The sequence below is a fragment of the Melospiza georgiana genome, chromosome 2, assembly GCF_028018845.1.
Source record: "Melospiza georgiana isolate bMelGeo1 chromosome 2, bMelGeo1.pri, whole genome shotgun sequence".
Taxonomy (NCBI): Eukaryota; Metazoa; Chordata; class Aves; order Passeriformes; family Passerellidae; genus Melospiza; species Melospiza georgiana.
The window spans coordinates 70,535,025-70,547,374 of NC_080431.1; the positions used below are offsets into that span (position 1 = coordinate 70,535,025).

General features: G+C 42.5%; 1 protein-coding gene across 1 annotated transcript; it reads left to right on the forward strand.

The window, feature by feature from the left end:
• Positions 1 to 1,418: 1,418 nt before the first annotated feature.
• On the forward strand, positions 1,419 to 12,118 carry LOC131080377 (transmembrane 4 L6 family member 1-like). Its single transcript, XM_058018595.1, has 5 exons — positions 1,419 to 1,589; positions 5,005 to 5,070; positions 10,507 to 10,652; positions 11,421 to 11,607; positions 12,098 to 12,118. Exons 1-5 carry the CDS (start codon positions 1,419 to 1,421, stop codon positions 12,116 to 12,118), a joined length of 591 nt encoding a protein of 196 aa, XP_057874578.1.
• Positions 12,119 to 12,350: the final 232 nt, after the last annotated feature.

Here is a 12,350-nt window from a genome sequence, read left to right on the forward strand (position 1 = left end):
TACCTCCACCACAGCCTCACAAAAGAATTTCAGCCTAAGACTAAGGCGTCACCTTGATTCTTTCCCATCTAGTATTTGACATCTTTACTTACTTCAGGGTTCTGCGTTGTTTTCTCTACATGCCTTCACTCTTTTTTTTTTTCCTGATGTGGGAGAGAATTCGTGTTTGTATGTTCGTTTGTTCTTAAGCTTTATCAATTGAAACAGTTTTGATAGTCTTGTAGCATTGACAGGTTGATCTCATTTAGGCTCTGCAATTGAGGAATGGCTGTGTCTTTTGCTGCTGGTTACATGGTCCCCGCCAGCACTGTGCAAGCCACACTGGCTGCCAGCACCACCCCTGTGCTTTTCCTTCATGCAAGGCACCAGAAAAAGAAACAAAACTGCTGCTGCTTTTGTCTTTCTTCTTGCAGCATGGCTGGCTAAAAGTGGCTAAGCAACTCAAGTCTATTGCGAGTCATGCTGAGATAGCGGTGGCCACATGCCCTCAGCCCCATGGCTGCTCCTGGACTGGGCTAGCAGCGACACTTCTGGCCTTGGGACAGTCTCCAGCGCTGGCTGCAGGACCACTGCTGGAGCTGGTCTTGGAGTAAAGCAAAGTTTATGTGTGAGCCATGCTGAGACAGCCCTGGCTGCACAGCGCTGTCTCGGCCACACCGACTCCAGCCAAGCATCCCGGCTGCGTGGTCATCTGCAGCACCAGGACATTCTCAGTGGCATGGCCTGGAGGCAGCAGAAATCTGAACCAAGCCACGCGCTGACCCGACCATGTGGGCCATGTGAGCCTGGCCTGGGCAGGCCTGATCTAGCCGCAAGGGGCCGGCCTGGGCCTGGCTAGTTACCCCTTCAGAGGCTGGGAGCCAAGAGAGCTTCACACGCTAGCCCGTCCTTAAATGTGTTTTCATAAAGCAGTATCCAGCTTTTCTAAGTGGTTTAAATGGGTGTCAATCTCCAAAACTAGCCCTCTGATTGGTAACGGGGATGTCAATCTTTCCCCCCAACTGAAAACCAGGCTTGGTTAAACCAGGACAGCATCCACCTCCCCTTCCACTCCAGGCCTTAGCCCTGACTGCCAGCCAGGGTACCTGTTTGTGGAGTCATGGTTTTGTGACTGATATTCCCAATGGACAGACAATTGTCCATTAAAAACTAAAATGAAACTCTCTGGTAATTTCCTACCAACACAATTTTAAATAAATTCAATTTAACATCCCAGCCGTGAATAATTCAATTTTAAATAAATTCTCTGAAGGGAACATGGTCTGTTGAACAGGATTATCTGTGTATGTCTTACTTGAACCATTTCTTTCTACAAAATTGATTCTTCTTTTATTAAAGCATAAAACTGCTGAAACCTGGTGCTCCCTGCACTGCAGTAACCCAAACCTCCCTGTATCTTTCCTGAGCAGAGAGCTGCCATGTGCACCGGGAAGTGTTCAAAGTGCATTGGGATCACCCTCTTCCCACTGGCAGTATGTGCCATTGTCTCCAACATTCTCCTGTACTTCCCCAATGGACAAGTACTGCAGCTCAGCGAGATAACTGATTTGGTCTGGTTTTTCCACGGCATTCTGGGAGCTGGGATACTGGTAAGAGATGAACATTTCTTGTGAGTTTTGTTCAGTTTTGTTTTAAATCTCCATTAAAAAAAAGGTTATAAAAATGTGTTTTGCATAAACATGTGAACAGCTTAAATGAGAAGATGGGTATGAACTGAGAAAATGCATTTATGCATTTAAGGCATAAAAAGTGTCTAGTCAAAGAAATACAAAACATTCCTGAAATAAATATCAAGACTCCAATAAGCACTAGGCCTAAGTACTCACTGTGGAGAAGAGTTACACGTGTTCATCCTCCAAGAGTGAAAGCAAAGCTGAGGTCAGCTGGAGGCAGTGAGTTTTCACTATTGTCTGCACCCCTGATTAAAAAAAACATTAAGGGAAAATCAAAAACGTGTTTCGGCAGGTGTTAGTTTGAGACCCAGCTAACACTTTACAAATGTGGAGTTGCAAATGGTTTAATAAGCTGAATGCCTCCTGTTCCCACACTCCCACCCACCTTCTTTTGGGTTGGATCTGGTTTGAATGTGCTCTTCTATAACTAGTTCTCCATTCCAGGCCTCAGGAAAGATCACTTTTATGTGAATATCCATGTTGGGGAATACTTATCTTTCCAGTTCATCAGAAAGCCTGCTCCCCTTGTGCTCTTTCAATTATCTACCCAAGTGCAGTTAAAAAGCTGAGCAAGTAAAATGCATATGACCAGTACTGGGCAGATGGCAGACTGGCACAGAGCTGGCCAAAAAACAAATGAATCTTTAAGAATAATTAACTTAGAAAAAAATAAATCTCATTCACAGTCAGCCTGTGATGCAGCTGCTGCTTAAGTCTATGGAACGCCTGCAGTGGATCTGGTTCATACTCATATTTCCCAAACCAGAAACATGGCATAAGGTGATTCAATAAACTGTTCTCCACCAGCAGCATGTCTGCTTCTTCTTGTGGCTACCACTTGGGCCTATTACTCATGCTGAGCTTGAACATAAGCATGAGTTTGTAGGAGGAAGAAGTGCAACTACATGAGAGACCTTGTGGAAAACTCGTATCACTGCAAGCCTAGGAGCCATTGGCGTTCAATGAAAGGAAAGGAAAGATGTTAGGCATGAGAGCGTCACTGGCTCATTGAAAACGTGCCTTCTTTTAAGGCTTCCACACAGACTTGCCTGTGGCCAGCACCACATACATCAAAAATGAGAACAGCTAGTCAGAGGAGAGGAAAAATTTGCATTGACCTTTAAAACACAACATTAGGAGTAATTGATCCGCAAACAATGCTGTTGAGTGTACATGTTTTCCAGAAAACAACATGAGAAATGCCCACAGGTAAGGGGAAACAAAGCATTATCAGCAGCTCCATCTTCTAGGTGCTGGAAGCATGGGAAAATGAAGATTGGCTTTTCAGTGTCCTAAGGAGTTAAAACAAGGGAGAGGATGTTCCACGACTGGAGTCTGGTCCATATCCTGACACTACAGTGAGGAAAGATGAAGCTGCAATATGTTCCCCCAAGCACTTGGATTCCTCCCAAAGGAAACTGAGGCAAGCCTTGCCAACAGGTTGCCTGATCTTGGAGAATCTCCTCACAACTAGGATGCATCCTCTAGAGTCAAGACTGTGGGAGAAACCTCAGAACGGCCTGGCTTAGCTCTGTGAGCCAGTAAACTCTCTCCACCTAGGAACTTCATCTGTAGACTGATACACAGATCATCAGTGCCCCCTTTGGCTGAGTAGCCAGCTCCACCCTTTCCTCCTCTGCTGAATTTCTAATGGAAATTATATGACATGGAAACCTCTCAATTTCCTTGTTTCAAATATTTGGGATGTAAAGAGAGTAAGACTGGCTCTATGTGTCACAGTAACGCCTTTCCTCATAGAAAGCCTGTGTGCAACAGAAGGAAATGCCTGACTGAGCCATGGCTCACACACAGCTCTTGTTTTACTGACAGCAGCCAAACCCAGCCAATTCTCATGCCCGTGTCAAAAGGCAGGTGTTTATAATCAGGCACTGCATAAAAAGAAGGCTGCCAAGCAAACCCTTCATCCTGAGCCAGGCTAATAGATGACACAAAAGTGTTTGCCACTTGGATGGGAAACCTCGAAAGAAAAATTACAGCCCTGGAGGAACAGGAGTGTTGGTTTGATGGGCAGAGGTATTAACTCTCCTGAGTGCCTGACACTAGAACACCTGGGCTGAGGCTGCCTTGGGGACCATTTGTGATTATTTAAGAGCGGACTTCCTTGCAGGAAGAGGAACATCTTTTTAACCTCAATGCTCTATTTCTGCAGGCTTCCAGATGCGGTCCAGCCACCACTGCAGGTGCTGTAGGTTGCCTCTAGGGTGTGCATAGAAAGCAACAGAGAATAAATTCTTTGAAAAATATCTAGGTGCCTACAAATCTAAGCAAGTCTCATAAGCATGTCCCAAACTGTTCAACAGAGATATTTACACTATACACATAAATTCCGTGGGCTTTGTTCATCATGACCATTCTGCTCTTCCTGCCCTGCGTGAGAAAAAATCTTGCCAGCATCTCGTTAGGCCATTTTTACAGTTTTTACCTTTTATGTTTGTTTGTTGGATTGATTGATTGATTGATTGATTGACTGATTTGGGTTCTTCTTCTTTCATTAACTTTATTGTAACCATTTCCTAATTTTTTAAATACTCCTTTACTTGTGCTGCTCTTTGAGATGCTTGAACCAGGACTGGTGTATAGAGACAAGGCAGTGGGAGTGTGCTGGCTGCAAAGCCAGACCCACAAAAGCTTTCTTGCCCTCTGGCTACCAAACTGAAGGCAACTTTTTCTAACTCCAGGGTGCCTGTAAGGCAGCATTATATCTCCAGTCATAGATGGTTACTGACTGCATTGTATTGGTCCAGCTCTGCCTGATAATTACCATGGTGAAAGCTACTGTGACCTGGAAGTTCCCCATTGACTGAAGTCCATTTTGTAGGTTTTCCAGAAATTCAGCACGAACCCCCACTCCCACCCAAACCAAAGTCAGATTTGTTTCAGGAAGCTCAAGGCTGATTTCCTAATCATAATCCAGAGCAGAATGTTCAGGAGGTTTACACTGTCCATAATTCTTAGTCCAGATATGTATCTTTTCTGGGCAGAATTTCAGTTTTCTCAAAACTGACACATTTTTTCCAAAGAAAAAACCCCAACAATACTGTGCTGAACTTTTTTATACCCTGAAAAAAATCAGTATAGCTTCAGCAATCAGAATGATGTACCAGCAATTTGCCAGACAGCTCTAGCTGTAATCCCACACTTATTTCTGAGTCACTCTTCAGCAGCACCAGCATCCAAGCAGGTGTAACTCCCAGAGAAGAGACAGAAGGTGACTTGCATTTGAGGAACATGATGCCCAAGCTCTTAGAATTTAAAAAGCACCCTAGCAGAAGTGCTGCACACTAATTCAAAGCCTGTGCTTTTCTTACAGGTTATTTTGCCGGCATTCATGATGCTGGGAGCAGGTGGAGCAGGATGTTGCGCTAACAGATGTGGGGTAAGTGGATATTCATGTGTTGAAATGGCACTACAGGGTTTGTGAAATAGCTCTTGAAATGGCTGCTCAGCAGGTGGAAATGTGCAGTGACAAACCATCACACCACTGTCAGCAGCCATGTCAGGGAAACGGAGAAGAGGAGCTTGATCTGCAGCATCCCTGGGCTGGGGCTGAGGGCTCAGTGAGCCAACAAGAATGTTGTGATGTTGCAGCTGCTGATAGGAGGGAAATCAGCCAGGGCCAGGGCTGGAGCCCTCAGGCACAATGCTGAGGGCAAAGGGGATTACATCCCATGAAGTAAAACGTGGCTCCAGCTTCCTCGAGCTCCCCTGCACAAGGCAATCATAAAGACTGAGACAGTTGCCTGTTCCTCCTGCTTCCACAGAGTCCTGTTTCCTCTATACCCTTCCATGGCAATCTGCTTTTCCACAGGTTCATCCCTGCTTTTCCCTGTAGGGATACACATATCCCCTATTGGCAGGTCCATGCCAAAAGCGTGAGATATTGCATCTGGCACTGTGGAGCCAGCACTGCTTCCTGCAGTTCTGACCAGTGGCTCACATGTGCCCAAATATTATGCATGTGAAATGTGAAAATGCAATTTAGGCTCTCTGACTTCTAAAGAAAGGCCAGAGAGATGTTTTACTTGATAATTAAGAATATTATAAAGCAACATGTTATAAAGGCATCTCCATTCATCCTCAAGCCCTGGGCACAGACTTCTGTGTGGCTATCATTACTGGCAAGATAAACTGACTTAGAATTTATTTTTTAGTCTGCATCATTCCCAGAAGCAGCCTGGAATGAGAGATTCCATGCAATAAAGCATGTCTCTTCTGTACTCTTCAATTAATATTTAGTCTGATACATGAGAAAACCTTTGCCTCTTTAAAACGTTTTACTTAAGTTAATTCATGATACAGAATACCAAAATAGCATTCTTTATCAGGATGTCACACATTAGCAGACACATCCCAAGGGACATGCCATTACATTGATTTTACCAAATGTCACATGCACAGACAGGATGCTGACAGTGGCCAAGCAGGCCAGTTGCAGAGCTGGGGTGAGATCCTAGGCACCCTGCAAACAGTGCCTGAGCCAGCTGCTTTGCCTGACTTTGGGTGATGTAGAAAGCAGTGATGAAACACAGCTACTGCTGTGGTTCCTATGCTCACTGAATCTGTTAAGTCACAAGGGGAAATCCAGCTGAACTGGGCTGAGTTCACACAGGTGTCTCAGGTGTCTCTTCTCCATCTTTTATCCCAGCCCTAAATATTACAGAGCCAAGAGTCAAACTTCCTCAGGCTGGCTGGTTTCACGCCCCAGCCCAACAACACAGGTGCTAGCACAGTGTCATCCAGCAGCCTACATCTACAGACCCACCACAATCCTCCATTTTCCACCTCCTCTTTCACTGTCTGAGCCATTCCCAGCAGCAGTACATCATGCCAGATACCCTGTCTGCACCTTCCCATCACTGATTTGTTACCTACAAACTGTTCTCTTCTTTATTTGCTGTTATGGAGGAATAAAATAGATGTTAATACAGTACTGTGATATTTTGTAGAATCAGGAGAATCACAGAATCATTAAGCTTGGAAAAAAACTCCAAGTTCATCAAGTCCAACCTTCAAATGAATACCACCAGGCCCACTAAACCATATCACAAAGGGGCTGAGGCCAAGTGACAAATCTACCCAAAGCAAAGTGGAAAACAGGCTCAGTGAGGACAGTCTATCTATGAAAATGCTGTCTTTTTGAACACACACCCCTCTGGAGTCATACACCTCTGTGAGGTGGAAATGGTGAAGCTCTATTCCCTAGGTTTTAAACAGTCTGTTTGAGATGCTCAAAGTAGGGATGAGATGGGGACATGAGCAAAGAGTGAATGGCTGTGAACAACTAAAAACAAGTTTACCCTGCACAGCTCCTGGGGAAGAGTGATTTCCAAACGTTTGAAAAGAGGTCAGTGTTGCAGGGAGATCTGAAGGTTGATGGTCTGCTTCTTTAAGGGATGAAACTTCAGGCAAAATGTGCTTTGTGGAGAGTGGAAGGAAATGCACAGGCATCCAGAGCAGGGGTGCTCAGATGTTCTGACTATAAGGGCAGTATATGCAAGGCAGGGTAGGTATGGTGTGAGGCCCTGGAGAGCAGAGAACTCCTGGGATTGGTTCAAACATCCATAGTATCAGCAACCTCCCAGAGAGACAGAGCTCCTTGGGAGGTAGGTCTGGATGGACCTGCTAAGGGTCCCCCACCTACTGACAGAGAAACAGCCCTCATCGAACTGCTCAGGAGCCTCTGTAATCCAAAGGCAAGTTTGGACACCTTTCTGCTTTGGAGATCTTAGGTATAAAATGATAAATTACACTTGAATAGTCCAAATTGCAGAATTGCTTGTCATAATAAAAATGGGGAAAAAAAGGTTAAAGAACTATTACTGATCAGAATTATTGTTTAATCATAACATTTTGCTCAGGGCAGGAACTCTGTTCTATTTTATTTTGCACAATTCCTGGTTTAATAGTTTCAGATGTCATCAAAGCCTTTACACACTGCCAAAGTATCTTCAACAGTAATAAAAATAGTATGTTTCTCATACTTTTTATTCACTTTAGTAAGTTTTCCAGTTCACAGTGATTACATGCTACATTAAGTTTCTTCATTAATCAACTTTAAATTATTATTTACAAACATACATCAATGGCCTCTTGTCCTTGCATTATGGAGTAATGAATTTGGAAAGTAATAGATTTAGAAAGCTTCAGTGTCTTGCAGCTTAGCACGTACACATCTGAAATTATCCACTGCACTGACATGATGAGGAAAAAGACCCACCCAAAATACAGCTTCTCTCATTGCATCAGCAAACATATAGTCCAGTATTTCTAAGTCTTCCTTAGGAGTCACTAGTAGAACAAGAATAGCCATAGCAGCTTTCGAGACAAACTTAAGCAAAGATATCCAGATAACCAGACAGAATAACTATTCGATCAAAAACAAGCAAACAAAACCAAACCAAAAAAAAAAACAACCCAAAAACCATCAAAATAACTCAAAACACAAAAAACCCAAAAAACACTTCCAGACAAAAAACAGAGAAGAAAGAAATGTGTATGGAGCAAGAACCAGAGTATTAAAGAGCAGCACAAGCTGGGACAGGAAAAACTTGGTAACTTCACCAAAACAGCTGATACAAACATTCAAAGAATGAATTCTAAGAGTCTCCATCAGCTCACCTGGGACAATTCAATTAAAGGATTGAATAAAGCAGGGAAAATCAGCAAAAATGGTCAGCAAAACATTTCATGAGTATAGAACAGGTCAACATCATGGGAAACAAATTTCAACACACTCAAAGCATCCCAGCTTAGACCTCCTGTTGCAATTAAGGACACAAAAGAGGAAATAAAATATTTCAATGAGAATTACTACTAGGGAAAATGCTGAAAGTTTGAGATGATGAAATGGTTAATAAAATCCTTGGATTTTCACAGATTATGAGGCAAGCTTCCAGAAAAGTCTCCAGATCAGTAGATAAAATGGGGAAACGCCCCTGCATGTCTAGAAAATGCTGAGGAGAGCCAATCAAACAGTCTGTAGCAAATTCAGACTCCTCTTTCCGTGACAAGTAAAGTCTCTGTCTAGATGATCCTGTACACAGTAAGGGAAATAGCTGGGATGAGACTAGTCCTACAATCAACAGATTCCAAATGAGACAATCATGTGACAGAACACTGTCATCACAGATAGCACTGACAAGTATTACTAGCAGTAACTGCTACCATAAAACATAGTAATACCAAAAGACCATTTGACTTTTTCTTCATAATTATCTTTGGGATGCCCTGTACTGCTACTAAAATGAATTGTTAACATAATTAAGATTCTTCAACCAAGAAGCAGAATGCAGAGTTGAAGTAAATGAGGAAACAAATGGGGAAAAGTGATTCAGAATAGGTAGGAGTTTCAAAGACAGTGTCAGTCACTCACCTTCACCACAAGGCATGGTTGGTGATCTTGTTGTGAGAGACAGCGCATCAGCTACAACCCAGACACCACTGTTTTGGTCCAGGACAATAGACTAAATTAACTACATTTTGCTGACAATGGAGCTCTGCTAAGAGGCAATTCAGCCAACATGCAGATAAAGACTAAGGAAAGAGTATCCAGCTTTGAGTTGTTAATCAGTTATGATTAAATAAATCCCATGAGAAATTCCAGCAACTTTTAACTCAAGGATTGCTTGAGAGGCAAAACAATACACAAAATTAGTCAATCCACACACCAGCATCCAGCAAGGTTCTACAGAAAGCTGTTGGCTGGTAAGTTGGCAACAGCATTCACCAGCTTGAATGTGTTCAGAAAGTGAAGACTTTTCAAGGCTTTGTCAAAAAACTCCAACATGGATGGTGGATATTTCCATTTGACTGTGTAGTGCAGTGGTCTGTGGAACAACTGGGACAAGGAGAAGGTTTCTCCCTGTCTTGTGAGGTGGTGGATTTCACCTGGTATTTGCTGGCAGTGGGGAATTATGAGACTTGAGATATTTGGCTTCAAACCTGAGTCATGGATGAGAGTGTTCTGTATGTGCTTCCTTGGTCATGCCATTGCCCTGTCTTTAAGGCAGGCCTGCTGCCTTCTCCCTGCTCCAGGTCCTCCCCTGGCTCGATGGCAGAGTTGTGAACAACCACAAACAGTGATTCTTAACAAGACTATTGAGAAGCCTGTCCCAGATGCACCACCAGTAGCACCCTCCTGGGATTTTTGTTTCTATAGACAAACAGCAACCAGATACATCCCATTCATTACTGGAAAACTACCCAGAATGGAGTAAAGGTAACATTTCTGTGAGAGTGGCTGATGTAAAACATGAATGCATTGCATACAATTTGAAGTCACTGCTGGTTTGTTGCCACATGCAGCACAATTAGATTTCTCAACATGAGAAGTGGTAATCACATGTCATGGTGTTGCAAAATGAAGGAAAGCAGCAAAAAGAAAGGCTTTTTTGCTTTCCATCAATTAGCAAAAACAACTAATCTATCTTTTATTGCTTTCATACCTGGTTCAGTAGTTGCTTGCCTTTTTCTGTTGGTGCAAGGGCCAAGAAAGGTGAAGAGTTGGAAACGCCAAGGTACATGATACAGAACAGATCTAGCCAGGATTAGCCTTATAGTGTCTTTTGAAAGAAAACTCACCAGATTTTTCATAATTAATAGCTTCAGCATAAAACTCAATAAGTTCTTTAACATCTAGGAAAGCTCCAAGAGTAAGAAAAAGTCAACTATTTTTTACTCCCACAAATTTAGTAGCAGTAGTATTTCAGCATAAAGTAAGAGACAAGAAAGAGAATTCTTTCTCATTCACTGTGAGTTCTCCATGCTACTCAAACCTTTGTGCATACAACGTTGAAGGTCTTTTCCCTTTCAGATGCTGCTGTCAGTGATCCTGTCTGTGATGGGATTTGCAGGAGGAGCATATTGTGTGGTCATCTCTTTGTTGGGGCTGGTTGGGGGTCCTCTGTGTGACACAGGTGATGGAGAATACCTCTACCCTTTCAGGAATGACACTCTGGAGTGAGTATGGCTAACAAACTCCTCCAATTTTGCTTTCCTTTATCCCTCCCCTATCTTTTTAGAGTGAACTTAGATTTTTCCAAAACGAACTGATGGTTCACCCTGTGTACACATAAACTCACACTTCTGTGAGTAGCATGTTCCAGCTGGTCATTTCTTTGACCAAGGAATCATCCTTGGGCAAATTGCCTGAGTTTCATCTGCTGTGCTTACCACAAGCCCCTTGTGCAATTTGCACCACGCTTTCAAAATTCCGTGAGCTGTGACTCCCACTGGAGTCAAAAGGAAATGTTTGCTTACTGTGCCACATTAATCTGTTAAATTACAACGAATCCAGCCTGCTCCACCTGCTTCTGAAAAGCAAAGCAAAAATCTTCTCTAAATCTAAAAAGCCAACTTTGACAACTATGCTCTTCAAATCAGAGCTAGAGATAATGAATGGACTGGGCTGACATACCACAGCAGGAATGGAGAATGTGGAGACACATTTTAAAACCTTTCTCTTTAGTTATTAACATAATTTTGCCATACAACAAAGAGGAGATTCTTGTGCATGCAACAAAGTACAGATGTGGCTCTCTTCCCTAATTATCAATTGCATCTCTGCAAAGGGAATTCTGGGGAGAATCAGCAGCTTTGACCAATTATAGCACCATTTGAGACTCACTTTGTGCTGTCAAGTTCGGAAAATGAAATGCCAGAAAACAGAGAAAGCATTCTGAAGTTTTTACTTTGTAATACCTTGCCATTTTTTTTCCTCTATCACAGAGACAATTATTTGTTTAACCAGACAACATGGAGTATTTGCAAACAACCTGAAAACATCATCCTTTGGAATATTGTCCTTTTCTCTATTCTCCTGGTCATTGGTGTGATTGAAGCTATTCTTTGTTTCATTCAAGTCATCAATGGACTCACTGGCTTCATTTGTGGCACATGTATGAGGAGAAGAAAGGTTGGTATGCAGTAAAAGGGTGCTTTATATTCTTTCCAGTTTTATTTTTCAAGCTCTGGTGATGGTACATGAGCTGAGAAATCTGCACAGTCCCTGGACAAGCTCCTCTGGGCTGTACAGATGCATTTGCACAGTCTCTTTCTGTCTGTCACATCAAAGTCAGGGATAACCTGATCCTCAGATATTTCTAAACAGCAGTATGACATATGACATACTCATTGCATGGCTTTATTGCTATTTAAGAAGCCTTTTTGATAAAGTATAATGACCCTCCCCAGCACATGTAAGTGAGAGACAAAAAGTAGAGATTTTTAAAATTGGTCAAATGTAGTATTGTTGTTATTTTACTGAATGGAAGAAAACATCTTTCAAATTTCATTTATCACTATTGCTTCCTTTTCATTGCCTCTTTTCACTGTACAGGATATTTGCAGTAATTCAGATATCCCCTGAAATATTAATTAATCATCTTTCATTCATTGCCTTTCAGACAAACATTTCTGGAATGTGAATGACCTACAAGGAATGCCAAGACAAGCCCCAAAATGCTGATTCACATGCAATAAGGATAGTGCACTGTACTGTTTTATTTATGGGGGGACAACAACAAAAAATGTTCAGGTGTTTCACAGGGCAAAATTATTTTTTTATGAAGAAGTCAAGGTGGAAAAGGGGTAGATAATTTCAGTCTGAGACTCTACATTTTCATCTCTCTAAACATACCTGCCAAACCTCAGGTACTG